The sequence below is a fragment of the Lissotriton helveticus genome, chromosome 10 (genome assembly GCF_964261635.1).
Source record: "Lissotriton helveticus chromosome 10, aLisHel1.1, whole genome shotgun sequence".
Taxonomy (NCBI): Eukaryota; Metazoa; Chordata; class Amphibia; order Caudata; family Salamandridae; genus Lissotriton; species Lissotriton helveticus.
This window is the reverse complement of record NC_136071.1, coordinates 619,629,746-619,652,991: the sequence shown is the minus strand read 5'-3', so window position 1 is coordinate 619,652,991 and position 23,246 is coordinate 619,629,746. Positions and strand designations below refer to the sequence as shown.

General features: G+C 42.3%; 1 protein-coding gene across 5 annotated transcripts in view; it reads left to right on the top strand.

Moving 5' to 3' along the window:
- CIITA (class II major histocompatibility complex transactivator) overlaps window positions 1–23,246 on the top strand; it is a 561,355-nt gene that overhangs the window by 281,780 nt on the left and 256,329 nt on the right. For 3 of the 5 annotated variants that reach the window (XM_078663160.1, XM_078663161.1, XM_078663159.1), the window contains exons 5-7: window positions 4,366–4,407; window positions 4,591–4,704; window positions 9,641–9,700. In XM_078663160.1, coding sequence (XP_078519286.1) covers window positions 4,366–4,407; window positions 4,591–4,704; window positions 9,641–9,700 — 216 coding nt within the window. The remainder of the gene's footprint in view (window positions 1–4,365; window positions 4,408–4,590; window positions 4,705–9,640; window positions 9,701–23,246) is intronic. The other 2 variants (XM_078663163.1, XM_078663162.1) reach the window with 1 other exon arrangement.

Sequence of the window (23,246 nt, the reverse complement as noted above, 5' to 3'; positions counted from 1 at the left end):
CCCTTACACCGGTCACCCCAAATTCTCTGTGCCAGTCCCTGCTCTATTTTCCTGCTCCTTAGGGACTGTTGTCCCTGTCCCGCCACCTTGGGACAATGTTTCCAGAAGTGTAGTTTCCTAGATGAGCATCCAGGTGTTGCTACCAGCCTGTCCTGATACCTGCCTGTCATGCCATTTGCGTGTCCTGCCATCTGCCTATACTGCTATCTGCCAGGATTTAAGGATTCTACTTGGTGTGACCTTATCCCGCCTGTGCCAAACTCTTCTGTCTATTTCTACTGTGCTACAACCGCTGCCTGTTTGCTGCAACCATCCTTTAAGTTATGTTGAAAGTTATTTTGCCTTCTTGACAGCCCTACTTTAGAACAACATTACAGCCCTGTCTACTCTGATGTGGCACCCAGAGTTATCAGGAATCAACACTTGCTGATCCGATATTTTTGCTTAATATGGGCAGAACTGAGGAGTGAGGAGTTGTTCATGTTATCTATTCCTGGTTTTTAAACAGGCACTACGTGTTACGAGTGATATTTTATCATCTCTGACGTTGGGGCCGTCTTTTTACTTGGTGCAGGTGCGGTAACTCTCTTGGACAAATTTGTTTCCCAATTTGCCATGGTCATGGGGGAAGTGTTGTCGCTGCAAAGCCGTTTGGGCAGATTGCTCTTTGAACTGCGCGCCAGCTGCCTTTTTCAAAAGCATTCCCACGTCTGCTCCAACACGTGCTCTTACCTCTGTCACAGATTCTTGAAGTTCTAGCATCTTCAGATCCTCTCAGCTGCTGATGGAGGCTCTGCCTCGCAAACGTGCCATGAGCCACTCGGCGCCGCGTCAAAAGCATGCCGCCATTTTGTGGCTGGGTGTGGCTTATGCTATTAGTCAGTACAAAGCCTTCGGTGTGCCAACCACGTCTGTTGCTGATGAATTTTCAAAAGAAGAAACTACCGGTCAAAACATACAAAGACAGCAGAGTAAGGGTAGACGATCGTGAGCTAAGAGCAATGCAACTCCTACCTCACTGGATTGAGATAAGTCCCATCAGCCCACCATTCTGGTGGAGCCTCGTCATCTTGGAATAATAGCCCGAACTTAGTGCAATCCACCCCTTACCAGTGGGAACCTGACTGCACTTGGTTCATAACTGGTAGGTGGTCCGACCAAAATGGGATCTCAATCAGTGGGGCCGATAGTTTGCAGTGCACAAGAAAAGTGAAGATTAAAAATGACTACGAGGACACACAAAGATACTTTAATAAGGGCTATCCTAGTGTCAAGATTAAAAAACATGACCTGATATTTTGACAAAATAACTATCTTATAGCAATAGGAACAAAGGTCGACATGTTTCAGCCATCTAGGTAACAATAACCCGTCTTTCGTCAGGACCAAGATTGATATGCGCTGCTGCAAAAATGAAAAAATGTGAAGAATGAAAATATAAAGGATCATAGGGCAACGGCACCCTACCAGAACCTGGTTAGCATGAATGTTCAAAGGTTTCCATTCTGTGGGGGTGCAATTTCTTTCATGAAATATCAAATATACATACCAAAAATATATTAGTGCAATGCTCTGGTACACTACAACTATCCAAAACTGTGTCTTGTTATGTTGCTGTCATATATGCAAAACAGTGGTGAAAACTCAAAAAATGGCTGCACATATCTTGTGTTACTCAGAGAATGATGAATTTTTGGAGTAAATTTTAGAATACATTTTATAAAATAATTTTAGAAAAGGGCTCACCCAGCTTTATGTGGGAGAAAGCCTCACCTCACCCAGCACCTGCTCGGTAAATGAGGCTCCGCTCTGTAATTGGGTACAAGAGAACACGCAAGATGTAGATCTGTAAGTGTCTCTCTCCCTGCAACATTAACTAAAAACCTTGTTGTTGAAAATACTGAAAACAGACCATGAACCTGTACTGCATACTCAACCATACTATTGAAGGATTCAAAGAAAGGTGAAAACCATGTAGAGTGGTTAGTAGATGGAGATAAAGAGAGCCTAATACTTAAATACTGAGAATTGTCACTTACTGTATCTCTAAGAGCAGTGTCTATTCAAAAATTAGGTGAAGAAAATTACATTGCTTTTTGGGCATGCGCAGAGAATGAGGATCGACAGGTCGAATCCCACGTTCAGGCGCATGTGTACTATCTTACAGTGTGTTGATCGGCTGCGTAAGACATCCGATCAACTACGGAAGACATGCGCATGCGCGATAGTTGAACATAGCTTATTTTCTTCATCTAATTTTCTTCACCTAATTTTTGAATAGACATTTCAGTAAGAAAGTGACAATTCTCAGTATTTCTTAGTTTGTCTGTCATTTCCAGATGGTAATGTGTGATCTGTAAGGGTTGTCATTCTGAAGGATAAATTTCATTTCTGGATTGTAAACATACAACCCTGCCACACTTAGAGAAACAGTGCTCCTCATAGATGCTCAATGGGTTTGGAGGAACCAGGTGCCTTTGAATTTCCACCCAAAAATTCTCATGGGCTAATCTTTCACATTCCATAGCAAAGTGTGTGGGGGTGGGGTAGGTCAAGTTTTCCCCATACCAAATTTTGCTTATAACCTCACGTGTATTGTTTTGAGGAAGGCTTGTATATAAGCTTTCAACATCTAGACTCATTGGTAGATTATCATAGTCACTGAATTCTATATCCTTTATATGGACCAATAGATATTTTGTGTCTGTCTTCTGTAGTATCAGTTTAAGAAAATAGTCAAAACATTGTGACAATGGCTCTAGTAGCAATCCAATCCCTGATACTAATGCTCTCCCTGGTGTGAGGTCATGGTATTTGCGGATTGGTGTTTCTTAGGAAGTCTCCTTCTTGTTTTCTAATCCACCCTTCAGATTCTGCCTCTTCGATCATGGAGGCGATTTCTACCTTCAGTGTTAGAGTTGTATCTCTTTCTAAGATCCTGCAGTTCTGTTTATCCCCTAGTAATCATTGACATTTTGTTCAATATGCAAGGGTAGTTTGTAGGATGATGCCCCCGCCTTTATCAGCAGATTTTAGCATAATGTCAATGTCATTTTGTAATTCAGTAAGTGCTGCATGTTCTGCGTTGCTTACGTTTTGAAACTTCCTTACTGTGTTGGCTTAAAGTTTTCCAATTTCTATGTATACAGCCTTTGCGAAAGTGACTAGCTTTACTGGAGTGGTGTGAGTAGGTGGGTAGATTTTTTATGTAGACCTGTCGTGGAGGTTTCTGCTGTATAATCTTGGCCTCCAAAATGAGATTTCAGCCGTAGGCTCTAAAAAAACACTGCTAGTTCACTGTGTAAGTGAAACTGATCAAAAGCGGGTGTTGGCACAAACCCAAATCCTTTGTTTAGTACCAATACTTGTGTCTTCATAAGGGTTTTTTTGGTCAGGTTAGTCACTAAGTTGTTGATGTGCTTGGTCCCTGTTGTACAAAGGTTGGAGACCCCTGATTTGGAGTGATGATTAGAAGTTCAAAGACCAATTCTCAGCCAGTGAAATAACACATCAATTATTGCACAACAAATAACTCTGATGAGGAAGGTTAACAGCACAGGCACCCTAAATAAACCACTATCAGTCTCTGTGAACTCAATGTGGCTGTGGCCTAATTACCTGAAATGAAACTGAGGATGAGGTTGTATTAAGTTGGATTACTACTGTGCTACTCCAATAGGGAGAAAACAGGCCTTTAGACAGGAACACTCTCTTTACTCACTTTACTCACAGTGTGAGTATTCTAAGAGATCTTGTTGTTTTGTGCTATGTAAAAGTAATGTTGCTATGATCGCTAGGGGATGAGAAAGGGTAGAAAAATGAATAAAAGATTGCGAAGCAGAGTAGTTTCATTTGCAAAACTTTCTGGCACTTTACAAAGTCTGGTCTCATGTCGCGGAGGACGTGAGAGAGATTCAGATGGCAGACATTTGTTGTGTATTAAGCTAACCCTCCAAATCTGCACTTATTGGATGAAGTGTTGGTTTTATGCTGCTTACAAACCTGTTCTCTTAAGGTGGGCTGCCTATACTCTAATCTCTTATACTGGGTAATCTACAGTACTATTTCCCTACACTGAGCTGTGTATATGAAACGGTCTCCTATATTGACTGGGACCCAAAGATATTATGTACATAAGGAATAAAAAGCGATGCAACACCTACCCATTTATTTGTGTTGGTAATGAAGCAAGACTTTTTTCTTTATTTTTTAGAAATGTTGCAAATATTCATAATAATCTGTTTTCTAATTAAATTGTGAAATAGAAAGGACACCTTGGCTTCCTGCCACTCTTGCCTCTATATTATGACTGTTGTCCAGATGATATGTATTAATTTTTAATGTATACATTGATTTGTTTACTAGAATTGGATGACCCAATCGTTGGATGCAACATTCAGAAAAGAAGTGAGTACTGTTACCTCAGGCATAAACACACTGGCTTACCCTTAAATGCTGATATCTGCATGCATATTTACGGTCAAGAGCCAACAAGATACTTGACATGTTTGACAGACATGTGAAGTACAATTGGTAGATAGAAGAGAGAATGAAGAGACAACAACAGATGAGGACTTTTTTATTTTCCAGGAGAAACTCCAACCACCACCAAGCAGCCGAGTCACAGCTCACCCCAGTTCTCACCTCTCCTCTTTGAATCCAAACATTCTAGCATTCCAAACGGGTCATACCAACCCAGGAAAGGTACATTTAAACATAATATGCATTTTGATGAACCCTCAAATAAACCCTCAAGGGCGTCACTTAAAGAACACTTTACACAACATAACTCCACAATTCTACAACTCTTGTCAAAATGCAGATAAAGCTTTGATGTGATAAATCATTTTGACTTAATGAATAATTTGTGTTTGCTCAATTTCTTTTTTGTATTTCTATGATTGATTTGTGTAAATATTTTCTTTTCTAATTTGTATTTTTATTATTTGTAGAAGTTAAAATAAATTATTATTAGCACTGGCCTCAGTAGAATATGATTAACATCCTACACCAGCTATTTATGACTACGGCAAATGAGTTTGCCCTCTCCTAGTAAAACAGAGTCCCATTACCTGATGGGCTTGCTAACAGTTCCCGGGCCCATCGGTGGTATGAGTGCAGTGGGAATGCTGCTGTTTAGTGGTATTCAACATGGAAACATGGATTCTTCCATATGATTTCCCCAAAACAATTAATCCCTGTTATTTATTCACCATCACCTGAAATTTCCAGTACCCCTAGTAATGGTAAATTCCATGGGAGCCTGGGAATTTTTTCTGGTCCATTTAGATGTGTTTCTGTGGAAGCGGAGGCTGGATAAACAGACACAAAGGCTGTATGTATTTCTTAATGTTGTCGGGTTTATTAGAGTCTTTCAAGTTTTCAGTTATAGGCTGTATATAGTCTTTTCCATCCTTCAGGATTTCCTCCTCTTTTCTGAAATGGTCTTGCGTCCTCCGTCTCGCCTTCTCTTCTTTTCCAGAGGTCTTCCCCGGAGGCTCAGAAATAGAGAGAGAAAGGAGCTGTCAGTCACTAAGCTTTAATTGGAGTTAGAGAGTTGTGTACCCTTCACCACACCCGTCCGGTGTCGCAAGCAACCAAAAAGAAGAAAGTGGGGGTTTTCCACAGAACAGAAAGGGACATTAAATGAAACTATGAGAAAAAAGACAAATGCTGGAATGCTTCTTCTCAGGTTCATCTGATATGGTATGCGGGGATCCTGCTTCCTAATTCAGCAGATTCCTTGGTATGCTAGAGGGATTTACGGCTGCCCCCTTTTATCGTGGGTCTCAGGGTAGAGTTTTTCAGGGCCTCAGGGAGAATGTGTTAGGAAGGTGACAAGCGTTTCTCACACAGTTCCCGTGCTCATGCTTTCGTTCCCTTCCCGCTGCTCTCGGTCCCTTCCCGCTGCTCACCCCTCTCCTCCACACTCACCTGCTCTGCCGCAACTCTCTTGAGTTGCAGCCGCTCTTCTGCATCCTCCAGAGGACACCACCACTCCTCACTCCACCGCTCGTCTTCCCCCTTGTTTTCGGCTTCTTCTTCTCTCGATCCACCTCCTGGGTCTTCCACACAATCTGCTCCACTGGTTCTCTCTCCGTCTCTCCTGCTTGCCTCCTCGTCTTTCTCTGTGCAGTCCTTTTTGTCTCCTTCCGCGGCGTAACACCACTGCCTCTCCCCCTGTGTGAACACATGATATGGGGGCGTCGTTATCTCCCGGCATATAACGGTGTCTGTGTTGTGTGTCCGAGTCCCACTCTGCTTTTGGACGTCAGATCGAGTGCCTTCATTTGGAAGGGTAGGTACGTAGCATGGACAGTTTGGGCCCATCTCACAGTTTCCTTTATAGAGGCTCATTTGGAATTCCTAAGTAGGTGTAAAAATGGGAAATAAATTGATTAATGCACAATGATACTATTAATGGAGCTTTTGTGTGGTGTGGTAATATAGCATAGTCTACATGTATGCAATGTGGTTGAAGACACAGCAGTGCACCATATACATATTGAGTTAAAAAAAAACACAATTGTAAAACAGTCCTAATCGAGGTGTAGCCTCCTTTTACGACTTTAGTTTTGGGAAGTAACTAGACTGCAGCTGTCATTTGCATCTCAACAGGCAGTGGTATAGAAAAATATTACGTGCATAGGTGCTGGAAGTGGGGCTGCTGGGGTTGCAGCAGCACCCCCAAAATAACTAAATGAGCAACAAAGATGCCTTTACATTTTGTTTTTATGTTGTTTCATTTGCTGTCTGTTCAAAGACAAAGAACAAATTTTACATGGCGATTGGTATTTACTTTTCTTTCTCCGATTGCAAAGTGAGGGGATTTTGTAAAGTGAATAATGTGGCAATCTTGCTGGTCCGAAAGGAAAGGCTGCAGGATGTCATTTTATTCCTAACGCACAGCAACATTTAAATACCTGTAAATGAAGTGTACAAATATTTCAAAATATATCAGTAGATTGGATAGCACAAACGAAGTGTTTTTTGTAATTCTGAAGTGTGATGGAAACACATAGTTTAATAGGAGCAGAACAAATCAAGGCACTGTACTCAGTGATGCATCAAGGATAAATATTTGCTGAAACATGATTTCCACACATCCTTGGTACACTATATAGTTTTATAGGTAAAACTATTTCTGTGCAAAGTTAGTGGCCATTTCAATGTAAAATGTGCTGCCTGTAAATCATAATGATCTACCACACATCGCTTTTATAATATATTTGCAACAGTGTGCTCCAAAACTTATCACCAGCTTCATACTACACCCTTACTACTCTCACTGAATGGGCGTTCCTCATTTGCTATACTTGTTTTTTGTGTTACGCTTAGACTTTTAACAGTCCCTATGAGTTCAGTGATGTAATATTGATGGCAGCACCACCATGCTGAAAATTATTCCAGCGCCACTGATTACGGGTGCCTTTAAAAAATATTGTGAGGATCTCCTAAAATTTCTACTGGGGTGCCATATTGGCAGAAGTGTCAGAGTGTACATCTCAAGCAAATTAAAACCATCAATTGTAAAGACGATTGGGTTAGCAAGGCATTATGTGTTGTTATTCTTGAATGTTAGCGTCAGATGGGTAAAAACTGGTTAGGTAAGTAAGTTGTGTAGATCTGGTTTGCTGAGACTGTATCCCCTCCACAATGTCTATTTGCAAGAGTTAATGGCAAATAATGCATCTTTGATCACTTTAGTCAGTAAAAATGCTTTGAAAACAAATCACATTTTAGAAGGATTATGGTTCACACAGGAGAGAATGTGTAGATAATGAGAGCATCATAGGTCATTTTTAAAAAACTTTGGCTTGCACCAATGTATGTTGATATTCCAGATATTTACTCACCCATAAACGTATATGATCAGCTTCCACATGTTCAATTATTAGGTAATGCCAATTTCTAAAAATACCAGAATCAGTTGCTGACTTTTTCTGATACTCAGCAAGAGGGATTCCCAGTTTCATTTTGCCCAGAAACATGTTCTCACCTGTCATCACTATGTGTATCTGACCTAAAAGAAACATGGCTAACATCACAACCATGAGTGCAATCTTTAATCATCTCACATTGTGAACCTATCTTTTTCTAGAGTTTTAAGACATTCCATACATCTCCTGGAGTCTTTTCAGTGATAGCACTATTGATCCCACACTAGACTGCTAGCGACCCAGTGATATGAACTGATTTCTCTCTCCCACGTATGCTGTGTACAATTTTGAGATCTGCTTGTTGCCAAACTCTGTTGCTTTCCTACATTTCCCCTGTCATCTCCACTTGCTCTTTCTGTCTGCATAGGCTAAGTAAAGATTTGCCTGTGATAAACACAGGGAAGTATTAGCCATCACGGCTAGCTTTGAGTCCCACATAGACTGAGCTAATCATTTATATGTGGAACTTTGCAAACATTAACTGCAATGATTATGGTTCTATGTCAGGAAATTGATAACAAAAAGATCATATGACATAAATATAATTTCTCCAAAAGATCTATATTTTGTATTATTAACTCCAGATGGTTGACATTTTTAAAAATTATGTCTAGGACACAATATTTTTGGCACAATACCAATGGTTCCAGGTAATTCAAAATGAAGAGGCCCGTATGATCACAGACTCCCCTGAGGTTAGTCTTAGGAAGACTGTGGTTCTGTCCTTTACTGGCTCCACATTAGCAACAGAGTTGTCTTTACACTATTGTGAATAGCGCACAGATCTGTGTTTTGCCATGTCCATACTCTCAGTAGCAAAAGTCCTCATCTCTATACTCCTCTGTATAACTTTATATCTTTTTCAAATCTTTCTTTTAACCATTCCCAGGTTTAATAGGCCTGACGTTGATGGTCATAGCTTTGCTATCCTTGCCCCTAGGACTTGGAATGCTCTTCCTTTAGTTCTTCTCACTTTTAAGGCTCATCTCTGTATTGGCACATACAAATTTAATAAGTCTGTAGATGTTATGCTTCTATTCCTAGTGATATGGAATACTGTTGGTGTATGAGCACTTAAGAAAAAGCTATATCGCATATTACAAGACACCAATGACTAATTTTCATATTTTCTGGTACTAGCCTCAAAATAGTATAACCAGCTGCTCATCTAAATTTTACATTGACAAATTATTTTTCGTGGATATAGACTTCATAAATTCATAAGTCCTGTGACTCTCGTTCATAGTGGCGTGCTTCTTCAGGGTAATCATGCAATATGGGTATTGCTTCGCGGTATTCTTTAATAATGCAAAAATAATGAAGGTGATACATATGTGGTTATCTGATTACTGCACATTTATCTCATTGTTTGGGCATGGTTTGACCATTTTAAAGTGTAATGCTAAATGAGGATAATGCTGTGATGCAGTATTTACATTAACAATATTCCCCCTGGTTTATTCTTTTTATGCACATGAATTAAGAATAACTTGTGATAAATATTTCGGTTAGAAAGAGGATCTGTCGCCTCCTGTAAATTACAAGTAGTTACGCTCTGCATGTTGTTACCCATTCATGCACAGTTTTCTTCAACTCAGACGTACAGTAAGAAAAGTGATTTCTTTGCATAGTGAATAAATATTGTATGGATTTCATTGCCACATTTTGTAATTTTACAAATACCTATTCTTATATTTTAGTTTTCTCTGTTACTACGGGCACCCAAACTGATGAACCAAACTGTAAGCGCCAGAAACAAGGTTAGTGTTTTTTTTTTTTAATTTGCTTAAGATCAAAATATTTTCCATCTAGAATTTGGTTAATTCCATGTTCCGAAATATTAACTTGTTGTAAAAAAAACAAGAGCATTGTCGCTTTAGGTCTGACTCAGACAGAGCTTTTGTCATTAAATAACAAAATAAATACACTACACTACATAGACTTTGGGTCAGATCCCATGAGATATTGGTTATGTTAGATCGCCCACTTCATCTGTAGAAAGTGTCAGTCACATTTTCGGTCAATGCAGAGGAGTATTTTCTTTTCACCAAAATGCTGCTATCTGATTTAGTGTTTAGATGTATGAGTCCATACTGAGTGAGTACTTCCATAGAAATCAAATCGGTGCATTACTCTCAAGAGAAGCAGCAGTGGCTAACAAGAATCTAAGGCTATTTGCTTTAACATCGCAGTCATCTTCAAAAGAAGCCCTGCCTCCGCTAAAAGCAATATTATGCATGATAAACACAAATGTACTTGAAATATTATCTAAAACGTGTATAGATGCACTGTTACATTTGTTAAGTATTGATTCAGCAAAATATATTTTGTGCAAACAATTTTATTTATAAAATGATAGGTAAATAGTACGATACAACATGCACATACCTCTGTGGCTCCTATTTCCTGTAAGCACGAGTATTGCAAGCGGCTTGTGTTTAAGCAAGGAAAGCCATCATTGTGCTTCTTTGTAATCTGCAGTAGGTAGTCCTGTTAGAAATTACTCAGCTGAGCTGGAACTGTCTATTGTCCACTCCAGCTCATCTCTCTGCCCCAACCAAGCAAAATATTATGTTATCAGAGCACATATGCAACCTCTGGTTACAAATGAAATCTGGTAAAATCTCAAATCAAAGCATGCCTGAAACACTCGGTCTTAACAACGACCACGTCTTTACCACGCATGGCTTTACCACACAATTTTGTGGTAAAGACATGATTGGTAAAGGGACATGTGTGCTAAAGATCATTCCCCTGCCCCCAGCCCTGTAAACTGTCCCTTTTCCCCAGCTCCTCCCTGAGCCCTAAAAATTAACCTCGGGCCCTAAAACCTAATTCAACCTCAGCCCTCCCTGCCCTGAGCCCTATTAACTATCCCCTACATCTGTAAAGTACCCTGATCCAGCAACACCCCTGCCCGAGGCCTAAAACTGCTTCAGCCCTTAAAACTGTCCCTTTTCCCCTGCCCGAGCCCTACAAACTGTCCCAACACCATAAAAACTACCCCGACCCAGCCCCCCGCCCTGAGCCCTAAAATCTGACCCCTATCCCTGTAAACTACCCTGTTGAGCCCCCCGCCCTGGGGTCTAAATCTGTCCCCAGCCCTGAAAACTGTCCCTTACCCTGCCCTGCACCCTACAAACTGACCCCATGCCATGAAAACAACCCCGGCCCTCCCAACCTGAGCCCTAAACCTTTCCCCTATATCTTTAAAGTACCCTGATCCAGCCCCTCACTGTCCTGAGCCCTAAAACTGTTCCCTTCTTTATAAGCAACCCGACTCCACTGAACCCTAAAAACTACCCGCACCCCGAAAAACTACCCCCTCTCCCCCAAGACTTGTCCCTAGCTCCACTTACCTCCCTGCGTCCTCTCTCAATCCTTCCTCTTCCTGTGCCCGCCCATCCGCTCTGCATCTAGACCACGCATTGTCAAACCACGCATATGAGTTGTTAACCCCTTTGCTGCGGGGTGTTTTCACCTGCTGTGCGCGGGGGAGGGCAGCACGCAGCGCCGCTGTGCTTGTGACGAGCTCGGCTCGTCATGAGGCACAGTGGAGCTGCACTAATGACGAGCGGAGCTCGTCACGACCACACCCGTTTTGGAACGTTCAGCACAGCGGGGAAATTATCCCCGCGTGTGAACGTTCCAACGGTCATGACGAGCTCAGCTCGTCATGAGCACAGCTCAACCGTGCCTCATGACGAGCTGAGCTCGTCATGAGCATGGAAAGTGTTAAGGCATATGCATGGCTAAGGCAAGCATGGTTTGGCTTGCGGGGTCACGTACGCGTGGCTGAGCACACGTTGCTAAGGCCGTTTTCCTTAAAATCCTGCTCTTCTCCAAAATCTGCACCCACATCACATTTTCAATAGCACATTTTGCTGGAAATTGTAAGTCTTTCCCATACACTTAGATCCCATATTTACCATTGACTAGCTATTAAAATAGCACTAATATCGTGTTTTAATTTCTTTGGATTCTTTTAGTGAAATAATAAAGTGAAACTTGGGTAAACAGGGTGGCCATTTTGAGATTAGATTACTGTGTTGAAAATAATGAAAATTATATTTCAAAATGCAGTAAAGTGTTCAGTTTGATCACAATCAAATGACAGGATTATTTTAAATAGTATTTTTCATAAATATCACTCAGACATAAAAACATTAAATGTAAATTTAAAATAGTAAGACAGACTCTTACTTACTTATGCCTACTGCTCCTTCTGGGGTATAAGCTATCAACCAGGACTCTCCAGCCATCTCTATCCTGGGCTATTCTTTCAATCTTACTCCAAGTGTAACTAATTTCTTTGCAGTCAGCCTTGAGGCCTCAATGCCAGGTGTTTCTTGGCCTTCCTCTTTTCCTTTTTCCTTGAGGGTTCCAGGTCAGGGCTTACTTATTGGTGTTTGATGCAGGCTTGTGGAGGGTGTGACCTATACAGCGTCTTTTCATGGTTTCTTCACGAGCAGGGAGTTGGAAAGTCCGCTTTCATAGGTCGTTGTTGCTGATGGTGTTTGACCAGCGGATTTGGAGGATTTTCCTCAGACAGGTGTTGATAAAGGTCTGAACTTTGATGGTAGTGGTCACTGGTGTCATCCAACTTTCTCTTCATATAGAAGAACCAATTTTACGTTGGTGTTAAAAAGCCTGAGCTTGGTTTGCAACCTTAGGTCCTTGGAGTTCCAGATCTTCTTTATCTGATTGAAGGCAGACCTTGCTTTGCAGATTCTTGCCTTGAGATCAGCGTCTGTGGCACCCTGCTTGTGCATGACACTGCCTAGGTAGTTGAAGGACTCAACTCTTCCAGTGCATCACCTGCAAGAGTGGCTGCAGTTGTACTGACTGTGTTAACCTTCAGGAGCTTGTTTTTTCCCTGTTGATGTCGAGGCCAAGTTGTGCTGACATGGCTGCCACATAGTTCTCTTGCATCTGCAGATGGGTATGGGAGAGTAGGACCAGTTCGTCAAGCTGTGTCCTAGGTGTCCACTGGATCCCCTTTCTCCTCCTTGGTCTAGATGTCTTCATGGTCCATTCTATAGCCAGCAGGAAGAGAAAAGGCGAGAGCAAACAACCTTGGCAGACTCCGCTCCTCACATGAAAAACTTCCTTGAGTTGTCCTCCATGGGCTATCTTGCAGGCCATTCCGTCGTAAGAGTTCCTGATGATTCTTACAAGTTTATCTGGCACACCTAGTGGCGGAGGAATTTTCAAAGGAACTCTCCTTCCATGCTGTCATATGTCTCCTCATAATCAATGAAGTTCATGTAGAAGTCGGAGTTCCATTCCCTTGACTGCTCGATGATTATGTGCATTGTTGCAATCTGGTGTGTGCAGGATCTATCTTTCCACAACCCAGCTTGCTGGTCTCACAACTGAATGTCAACTTGTTCCTTCATTGTATTAAGGATTACTCTGTTGAACACTTTTCCTGGGGTTGATAGAATAGTTATTCCTCTGTAGCTTGTGCAGTTACTCAGGTCACTTTTCCTGGTGATCTTGATGAGATATCTCTTCTTCTAATCTGATGGCAACGTTGCCTCGTCCTATATTCTTCCAAACAAGGGATAGGGCATGTCTCCTGATGTTTCAATGTCTGCCCTAAGTGCCTCTGCAGAAATGTTGTCAAGTCCTGCTGCCTACCCATTTCTCAGATGTTTGATGGCTTGCAATATTTTTTCCTTGGTTGGTCTGCTGCAGTCGATTAGTTAGTCCTTTTCAGCTGGCTATATGTCTGGTGGAGACTGCGGCACGGGCTGGTACAGCAGTATTCAAAGGGCTCCACCCTTTCTGCTGTGGGCCTTTTTTACCCATGATGTGTTTTCCCAGCTTTGTCTTCCAACAGCACTTTTTGGCTTCCTGTATCTGCTGAAGAGTTTCCTTGTTATGTCGTAGGGTTTCTTCAAGTATCCATGGTTTGTTGCTTTCTGGGCTTCCGTTGCAAAACCGTTGATGAACCTTTGCTTGCCTATTATTAAGCTTCTCTCTGCTTCCTTGTTGGTTTTGGTGTACTCACCTGAGCTTTCGCTTATTCTACTCATGTTCGGCTGGTGTTGACTGCAAGTTTCTTTTCCTTTCTCTCTTTTGCAGAGAGTATTGCTGGAAATCCATTCTTCATGCTGGCGTTTCTTGGGACCTAGTGCATCCTGGCAGGTTGATTTCACTGTTTCTTTGATCTCCCGCTGACTTTCTACTGGGTCTTTGTCTCCCTCTGCTTCTTACAGTACTTTAAACTTGTTAGTGAGGGTGTCTGAGTATTCACTCCATTTCTGCGCATCTTTGAGTAGGGTTTGTCCGTTCCATCCATGCTTTCTTTAGCTTTAGGCAGCCCACTACAAGGTGATGGTCTGACACCACATCCGCTTCTATCATCACTCTCACATCCTGCAGGGACCGCCTGTCACCAGACTGTTCAGGACACAGAGATATGCGTGCTTTTCACCATTCTCATTCATGTCACTGAGGCAATGGTTTCCCATGACTTCTTCGTACCCATTGTTGTTGCTTCCAATCTTGGCATTATGATGTCTCTTTGAAGGCATTTCTCTAGGATGGACTGGCGTCAGTTGTGAAACTGTCCTTTTACCTCTTCTTTGCTATAATTTGTAGGTGCATAACACTGTATTGCATTCATGGTGGTCCCTTTTTCTTTGTGCGGAAGGTTGCTGTGATGATTCTGAGACTGTGGGCTTTCCATCAAATCAGAGATCTTTTAGCTGCTGGTGTTGGCATTGGTGCTACTCCCGAGTATGTGAGGCACTCTCTTCCTCTTGTCCAGAATACAGCACAATTCCTCCTGGAGCCAGTCTTTTCTGTCCAGTCTGTGTCCATCTGGTCTCGCTGATGCCAAGCAGGGCACAGTTGTATTTTTTTATCTCCACTGCCACTTGCACTGTCTTGCCTGTCTGTCTCATACATGGTCCTCACTTTCCATGTCCTGATGCTGATTATCTTGATCAAAAGCAGGTGAATCTGCCTTGTATCTTCCAGTGATCTCTGGTTTGCACCAAAAGGTGGCATAGCTCTCTGTAAAGGAGATTTCTCTCTCCCCAAGGCCTTGATCTCGTTTGGTCCTTAGTTTGATGTTTATATAGCTAGGATTTTTTTAGATGGTGGGGTAGCTAGCCCCACGCCTAACACCCCTCCCTCCTTTTGCAGCTGGGCCTGTGACTGCCCATGGCGGAGTTGAGACAGACTCTGGTTACTATTAATCACTATTAATACTGTTATTTTAGCATATTTATGTAAACAAATAGAAATTATACTTTTTTTACAGTAAATCTGTCACGCCTCTTCTGCAATGTATATGCTGGAGATGGATGTTCTATTAACTAGAAATGTGCAAACCCGTTAAGCTGCTGAGTTTCATGAGTGACCGCAGAAGCTGTCCCTGGTATGCACGCTTGGTAACAAGTTTACCAGGGGTGATGCGATTAGGGACAAGCTTACAGGAAAAGGTGGAGAGAGACAGGAAGCACCTGCTAGATTCTGAGTTAGGTTGCCATTCACACCAAAGAACGTGATATAATGCATAGATATTGTTAGTGTTTCAGTGCACTGTGTTACTCATACAGATACTACATACTGCCTCAACCCCACACAGATACATACTCCATGTCTCTACACTGTACTTGCCACAAAGACAAAATGCTTGTCACACTAGCATCCAATTTTAACGGCAAGCATTTTCTATATACACATACTACGCCCTCACAGCCACAAACAAAACCGGCATGGGGCTAAGAAGAAAGAAGAAAATAGGAGGGGATTTCATTGTCCGTAATTGTATTTTTATAAATGAAGTATCCAACGCTTGATTTTCCTATTTGAGGCTTGTCATGGCTTGATATGCAGTGCATGAAAATAAATGGTTAAAACGAGTGCTTTATAATATTAGTCATTTAAAACATGACCATACTATAGCATAACAGAAAATAATATTTTTATAAGGGCACCAAGTTGCTTAATCCAATTGATTGAAAGGTGAATTTTGTTGTCACAATAATAACATAATGCATAATTGAATTATTGAAGATCTGAACATTAATCGCCCAACACATTCGGAATTACAAACACAGTAAAATGTACAAAGTGGTGATAACCTGAATATGTTTACTATAGAGTCTCCTTTAAGAATTTTCTCTGTATACCTATTATTAGCGATGTTAATCGAAGTTTATGGAGATTTGGCTGCCTTCTATTCTGTCCAATAAATCTGACTACTTCTAACTCCCCCTTTTCCATGTCACCATATGTTTGACTCTAAGATGTTGCACATAAGCTGAAAGACATTCTTCATAATGATTAAAACATGTTCATGAAATATGATCTAAATACGTTGGACTGCACCGTAATATTTATCAGATGTTATTTTTCAGACCTAACAAGTACTATATTTACCTGCTTAGCAAGGTCATACTTCAAAAAAGTAATTTTTTTATAGGCTTAAGTGGGGTTTGGTGGGCAAGACACTTTTCCAAGATGGCCTCCGTGCTTCACTCTTGTTTGCTAGCTCACAACTTGTAGCAGGTACTTCCATAATATTCCCATCTGCACTGGAAATGTCCATCGTTCATCCATTTGAGTGCCTGTAAAGCCGGAGATACCCACTGCTGCCTTATACAGATGATGACAGAATCAGCAGATGGTGCCAAGGGACACCTGGGCTATACTTTCATCATTTCTAAAGACCCACAAAATCGGACAGACTGGAGTTCAGGTGGCGCCGTCACAAGCCCGGTATTCTGGCCAGCATCTGAGGCGGCATGGCTAACATGAGAAGCGCAAGCAGCAGAAGTCAAGGGATGCCGAACTCCAAAGAGACCAGGATATGCTTTTCCCTGCTATGTGTAATCAATGAAGGAAAGGCCTGATGGGTAATCGTTTCCAAATCTGCATTACCATCGTTTTTGGTAAGAGGCTGAGGGAAATCAGGGAAACTCATAGAGCAGAGAGCAGCTATGCTTGAGTGCACCTTCATCTCTCTTCGGCAGCCGTACATCACGTGGGACAAACCATTTCAGCTTTGCAACAGTCGCTCTCTCAGAGCAACTTTGGTTTCTCAAGCCAGTGTGATACCTTTCATCGCTGAGCCACAGATGGCACTTTCACACGATCCGTTCAGCAAACTGGTATAGTCTTCAAAGTAGACCCCACGCGAAAGCTTATTGACCATCATAGCTCCTGTCCCACATAATATTTTCAACCTCCCAAGCCAGTGGGAAATGACAACTCCCAGACTCTTTCATACAATCCATCCATGCGTAACCCTACCACCAACTGGCCTTGTGGGTCAGAACCACCCTCTTCCCCCGCATGCTAGGCCTTTTCCCAGACACCCCATTCTTCAAGCAGATGTGACATTTTTATATGTGTATCATATCCACATGCCTCTCTTCCAGCCATGCGGTATAGTCCCATCTGCCCTCCTCGAGCCACACACTACACGGGGCATCCTTATGCCAGAACGGGCACTGCACCATGCAGGAAATTCGCTCATGAGACATATTGTTGGTCTTGTCTCAGCTCCAGAAATGCAGAACAGTTACTTCTCTTCAACCATGTATGACCGTCTCACCGTTAGCACCATGTCCTTCTTACTCATGACAGTCCAAACAATATGAGGGTGTACTGTCCATGGACACAGCCATTTAACCAAGCCCTCTACATTTTACCAATAAACAACGCCTCTTCTCTTGCAGTGAGGGCATAAACACCTGACGTCTCACCAGAACGTTCATTAGTAAGTAAACCATGCACTCTTGACTGCTTTAGCCATGCAGGACACACTCACACAGAGTTCCAGACATGCAGGATGTTCTTATGTGTCTCATGCAGCAGGATGTTCTTGACTGTTCCCTGTAGCAATGAAGTATGTTCTAATATTCCTTCAAACATGAAGGACTCGAGCACATTGTTCATCCAGGCATGACCATCTCCTACTTTCCGCCTCATCTCTGCAGGATGTTTTCGCCCCTTTAGCCTTACTGGGCACCATAGAAGTTTGCAGGCATGTAGAATACTGGCAGTCTCTCCATCCATATGTGACATACACTCTCACCACTTTAACTCATCACATGAAACACCATGTTTCCTACTGTGACAATGGATGCATATTAATTTGGAGGCAAATGGAAAGAGCTAAAAATAGTTTATCTCAATTTGCAGTAAGGTATTTCTGGTGTATGTATTTATTTAGTTACTGTTTTGTAGCATGCTGAAGTGTTGACTACAAGCTATGAGTCTGTCTGAGACTTTAGAATCATCACAAAATTGTACAAATTCACATTTTGATTTCTAGATGGACTGGAATATTACATTCATGGTTCTAGCATCTCTGGACACCAGCTTGGTGGCCGGACGTTCTTGTCCTTTTTCCTGTGCCTCAATCTAGAGTAAATCATTTGGGTTTTTGCCTCAATTACAAATGAACTGTATAATGTCAAATAAAGAATCTGTCAGTCTACTATTTTGGCCTTCTTAGGAGCCACAAGAATATACTTTAGGCCCTTCGGCTCTACACTTAACAAATGTAGTCCACACTAATATTACATCTCGCCTGTACTACGGAAATGTACTTTACCTAGGTATCCCTCATACATCAATAAAAACAACTTCAAATGATATAAAACAAGGCAGCCTGCCTGTATATCCTCAAACAACAATTGATCTCTTCTCACTTTTCTGATCTTCATTGGCTGCCATTCGAAAAGCTTATTAAATGTAATGCCTTTTGTTTTAATTTCCACATCTTTGCCAGTACCTGCCTCATCTTTCTTAGAAACTTGGGGGCATATATACCATACTTTCATGCAGTGCAATGCAGCAAGCCATCTTGCTTCACAGCGCTGCATGAAAGGACAGGATTGCTCCGTATTTACTTCATACGGCGCATCCCAGGCGCATTCCTACCCTTTCTTTGTGCTGGTGCACTTTTGCCGGCCTGCCTCCAACACTGGCACCCTTGACCCATGGTGCATTGTAAGCAAGATTGTTTTTGTGCAGGAAGGGTCACCTTCCTGCACAGAAACAACCCTGAGAGGCATTTTCTCTCTATGTGTGCTGCAAAATGCAGCACACATGTCTGCCACTAATAACATATGGGAATGCCCTGAAATCTATGAATGGATGTGTGGGAACACCAATGCAACCCTTCCCTGGGGCAGAGGAACGCGGAGCAGCGATTTATGCTGCCTTGCATTGCCCCAGATTTATCAAGCCATGCAGGGCCATGCAAGTTAGCCTTGCGTGGCTTGAAAAATATGGCTTTAGTGTTGCATCACCCTTGCACTCCCTTGCGTGCTACTGTGGCGACGCAACACTATGATAAATATTGGGCCTCTACTCAGTCTTTTACTTTCTCCAGGGGAAACATCCTTTACAACGCAACTGTTACAACGACTTGCGCTAGGGGGCGCTCTAGGATAGGGAATAGTTTTAATTTACTATCCAACACCTTCCCTACTATCCACGGGGACTGGAGTTGGAATAGTAAATTAAACTATTCACTATCCAGCGCCCCCCAACGCAAGTCGCTGTAACGACCTGCGTTGTAAAACTTGCGTCGTAAAGGCATGCGTTGTAATAGCATGCATTGTAACATCATACATCCAGTGTTTGACTTTTCTGGCATCCAAATTTTGGAATTCCCTACCACTTCAGTTGTGTCCCAGCTCAAAGGAAGCAATATTTCAGAAATCAACTGAAGATCTAGCTTTTCTAACTCTGTCTTAGTTGACCCCTGTTTATATAGCTGTTCATTGGCTATGGAAAGCCTTGGTTGGGTAACTATACGCTGTATGAATTCTAAACATACAAATAAAGGTGATTGAATGATGGCGCAGTTGAGAAAATGAGGAGATCTGTTTCTGGGTGAAAACAAACTGTGCTTGATGCAGGACAAGTGAACTCATTAGGTTGAGGTGTATGGTCAACTTCAATCTTCCTCATTTGGTGGGTCCAGTCTAATCTGAAGACAGCGGTGGGAGGACCCATGGAATTCAAAGCGGACAATACATTCAGCATTACAAAGCCATGGTGTCAATTTAAACAAATACTAAGAATTATTGAGTGAAAGAATAAATTAGGGATGGTGAATGTATAAACATACACAATGGTGAAAATTCTTGAAACAGTATGGCCATTTGTAGCATGAAGGTGACTAGGTGCCCAGTCCTGCTTGCATTTACATAATGCTGACAATAATGTATATATTGTGGGCATTCATGACACACTAGTAACCAATAATGGTGCATTAACTGCATAGCATTAGCACTACTGCTGTCTGAGGCCTCGGCCTGTAAAATTAGTGTAACCTGTCTGCATCTGCTAATACATCCGCATCTGCTAATACATCCAGCCATTTCTTCACTCACTCCTTCATCCACCTATCTATCCATTCACTTATTCATCCACGCACTCATCCATTAATTATCCATGCACCCTTCACTCAATCACCCATCCATTCATCCATACACATCTTCCACCCACACCCACCTAACCCACACACAAACTCGCCCTTTATTGAAGAAACATAGGAAGACTTGTTGCCTTTGCTAGTGCCTGTTTATTTTGGCTAGGAGAGTCCTAAGTATGTGCTAATTGATTTACGAAACGCAGGGCATTAATAACATGGAGTCAGCAGTGATTTTTGATCAGGCGTCCGCAAACTCAAGGTTATATATGGCTCAGCGTATGGTAACTTGTCTATCCATTAGGAGATCTTAGTTCACCTTTAACAGCATGCGTGCAGCCGCGATTTTCGCGCTGTGCGGCAATTTACAAAAAGCTACGTTACATGACGAGCTGAGCTCGTCATGAGCATGGAAGGGGTTAAATGTCACAAGTTCCCAAACCAATTCTTACTTAACTTAATTTTACAGAGTAACTTTTTTTGTGTGACTATTGCAATTGTGCTATAAATAATAGGTTTTTCTATTACCCTATGTAACCGTACTAAGTGTCCATCTGCAGCTACTGTTAAATCGTGCGTTGACAATGTTCACATTTATGGCTATAATCAGACTGTTTACCAATACACAATATGGTTTTATGGGGGTTAAGAAACCTTCAAATTGCACACCAGATTTGAGTTTGGCATTTAACGTAAATATATACCTACTTGAACAACCTTTGCTATCCCATCATACTCTTGTCCCATTAAGCAGCAAGTGGACACAAAGGGAGCAGCTCATTCACAAAGAGCCTGTCACAGCCTCTCTTGGGGAGAGGATGTGATCTACCGGCAAGAGCGGTCTACCTCGAAGCGGAGCTGAGTCTCTGCAGGGACGCTCAACGTCCTGTGATTCTGGGGAAATCACCTAATCTCCCTGTGCCTAACAAAGTGAATGTGCCTGTCTGTAACACAACTTGTGCTAATTTAAAGTGCCCTGATACCTTCGGGTTGAGTTCCCGCTATATAAAACTCCGACAATAAACAAGACAAAAAAAAGCCAAATAGACAATTACCCAGGTTGTTATCTTTTCAGACACTCCCTCAGAGGCGTCTCCTCACGTGGGCGGCTGGTTGGCAGGGCCGGACTGGGAACCAAAACCGGCCCTGGCAAAGTGCCCGGTCGAGCCTCCCTCCCCCCCCCCCCACAGGAGCCCAAAACCGGCCCCCCCACCCGTGCGGCGCACCGGGGGATTGCCCGGTGCCCGCTACAGCCAGTCTGGCCCTGCTGGTTGGGGAGGACTGGCTAGCCCAATGTTGTGGGTGCCCAGTCATGCACACTCTCCCATTTTCTCTAAGTAGGCTGCATGCAGCCTGCATGGAGAAAACGGCCTCCCCATAGACGCCTGCATGGTCGAGCGGCTATGGGGAGTAGAGGAAGGCTTCCTGCTTTTCTTCCTGTGAGCAGAGAGAGGAGACGCGACGAGGGACCGTAGGCGAAGGTAAGTTTTCATTTTTTTATTAAATTACCCCCAACCACCTCCCCGCGCAACCCCCCTCCCCACTCGACCCCAGCCCCCCCCCCCCACACCCGCGAGTCATGCTGGCCGTGACCGCACTCCCTATAGTGTTTCAGCTAAGATTCTCACTGTAGTGTAGTTCACAAAGTACTTTCTCTAATTTAGTACTGGAAGCTACTTCTTTTGCCTTTCAAAAATGTAGTCAGCATGTTTGCTCAGTAAAATTCAAGACAAAAATATGTGTATTTTCAGAACTCATAAGTTGATGTTTGGAGAACAAATGGCTGAATTTCCAATTTACATTTAAAGCTGACTTTTGAGTGATAAATCATGGGGGGGGGATTATTAGTAATATTTTTACTTTCATGCCAGGGGAACTGCAGTTGTGACTGATACATATTACTTACATATAGGCATTCCAAATTGACAAAGCCTTTTTTACATTACTGCTGGCAATGCTGGCTGTTGCACTGAGGTGTTCGCTGCTGGTAATCTTGCATATGGTGGCCAGTAATGTAATCTTGTCTGACGTGGTCACTATTACAACACTAATAATATTAGTTGCTCGTGATGTTTTTGATTGAACATAACTAGCTCTTATTACATAAAAGGTTGGAGACCCCTGATGTGGACATTGGGAGTAGGACCCATACAGAACAGACCACATACGCAGAGTTAAGCTGCAACTTTGAAACAGTGCTATGAACAAGACATGACGTTTGTATGTTAAGTGGTGAGCTTAAAAGACATACACAGCAAAGTGTTGTATAGTATTCACACTTGACAAAGGGCTAATATTTTTGATGCATCGTTACGGAAGCCTACATGCACGCAAACTTTACTTGTGAACAAAAAAAAGCGTAAATCCAACATTTTATCATGAAAGCCACCTGAAAGAAATTACCCATATAAGGGCAATGTGTGAGTAGCATTGCCTCCTCATGGCAGGACAAGTTATCGAAAAAACTGCAATTCCTAAGCAAAAGCCATAATCCAGCAATTAAAACGTTGTATTGTCAGCAAAGTAAATACATCAAGGAACATACGCCAGGGCTCACTTACAAGCTGCATGTCGCATCTGCAGACTTACAAAAGGAGAACTTGAAGTGTGATCACCAAGACCTAATGGTAAAGCCGATCCTCGAGATGCTGTGACCTTGATGAGAAAAGTGAAAAGTGCAAATAGTGCTGTGCCCTCTGTGAAGTGAAGTAAACAATCCTTCAAGAAACCCAAAAGGCTACAAATCTTGCTGGATTGTAAACGTATTTTTTCAAGAGCTGGTGGAAACATCTTCAAAGACCTGCACCCCTCCAATCCGGACGGACTGATATCATATTGTCAAAGTTTCGACATTAGTTGAATAAGTCAATTGGACAAGTGCTACTGTCAATCTT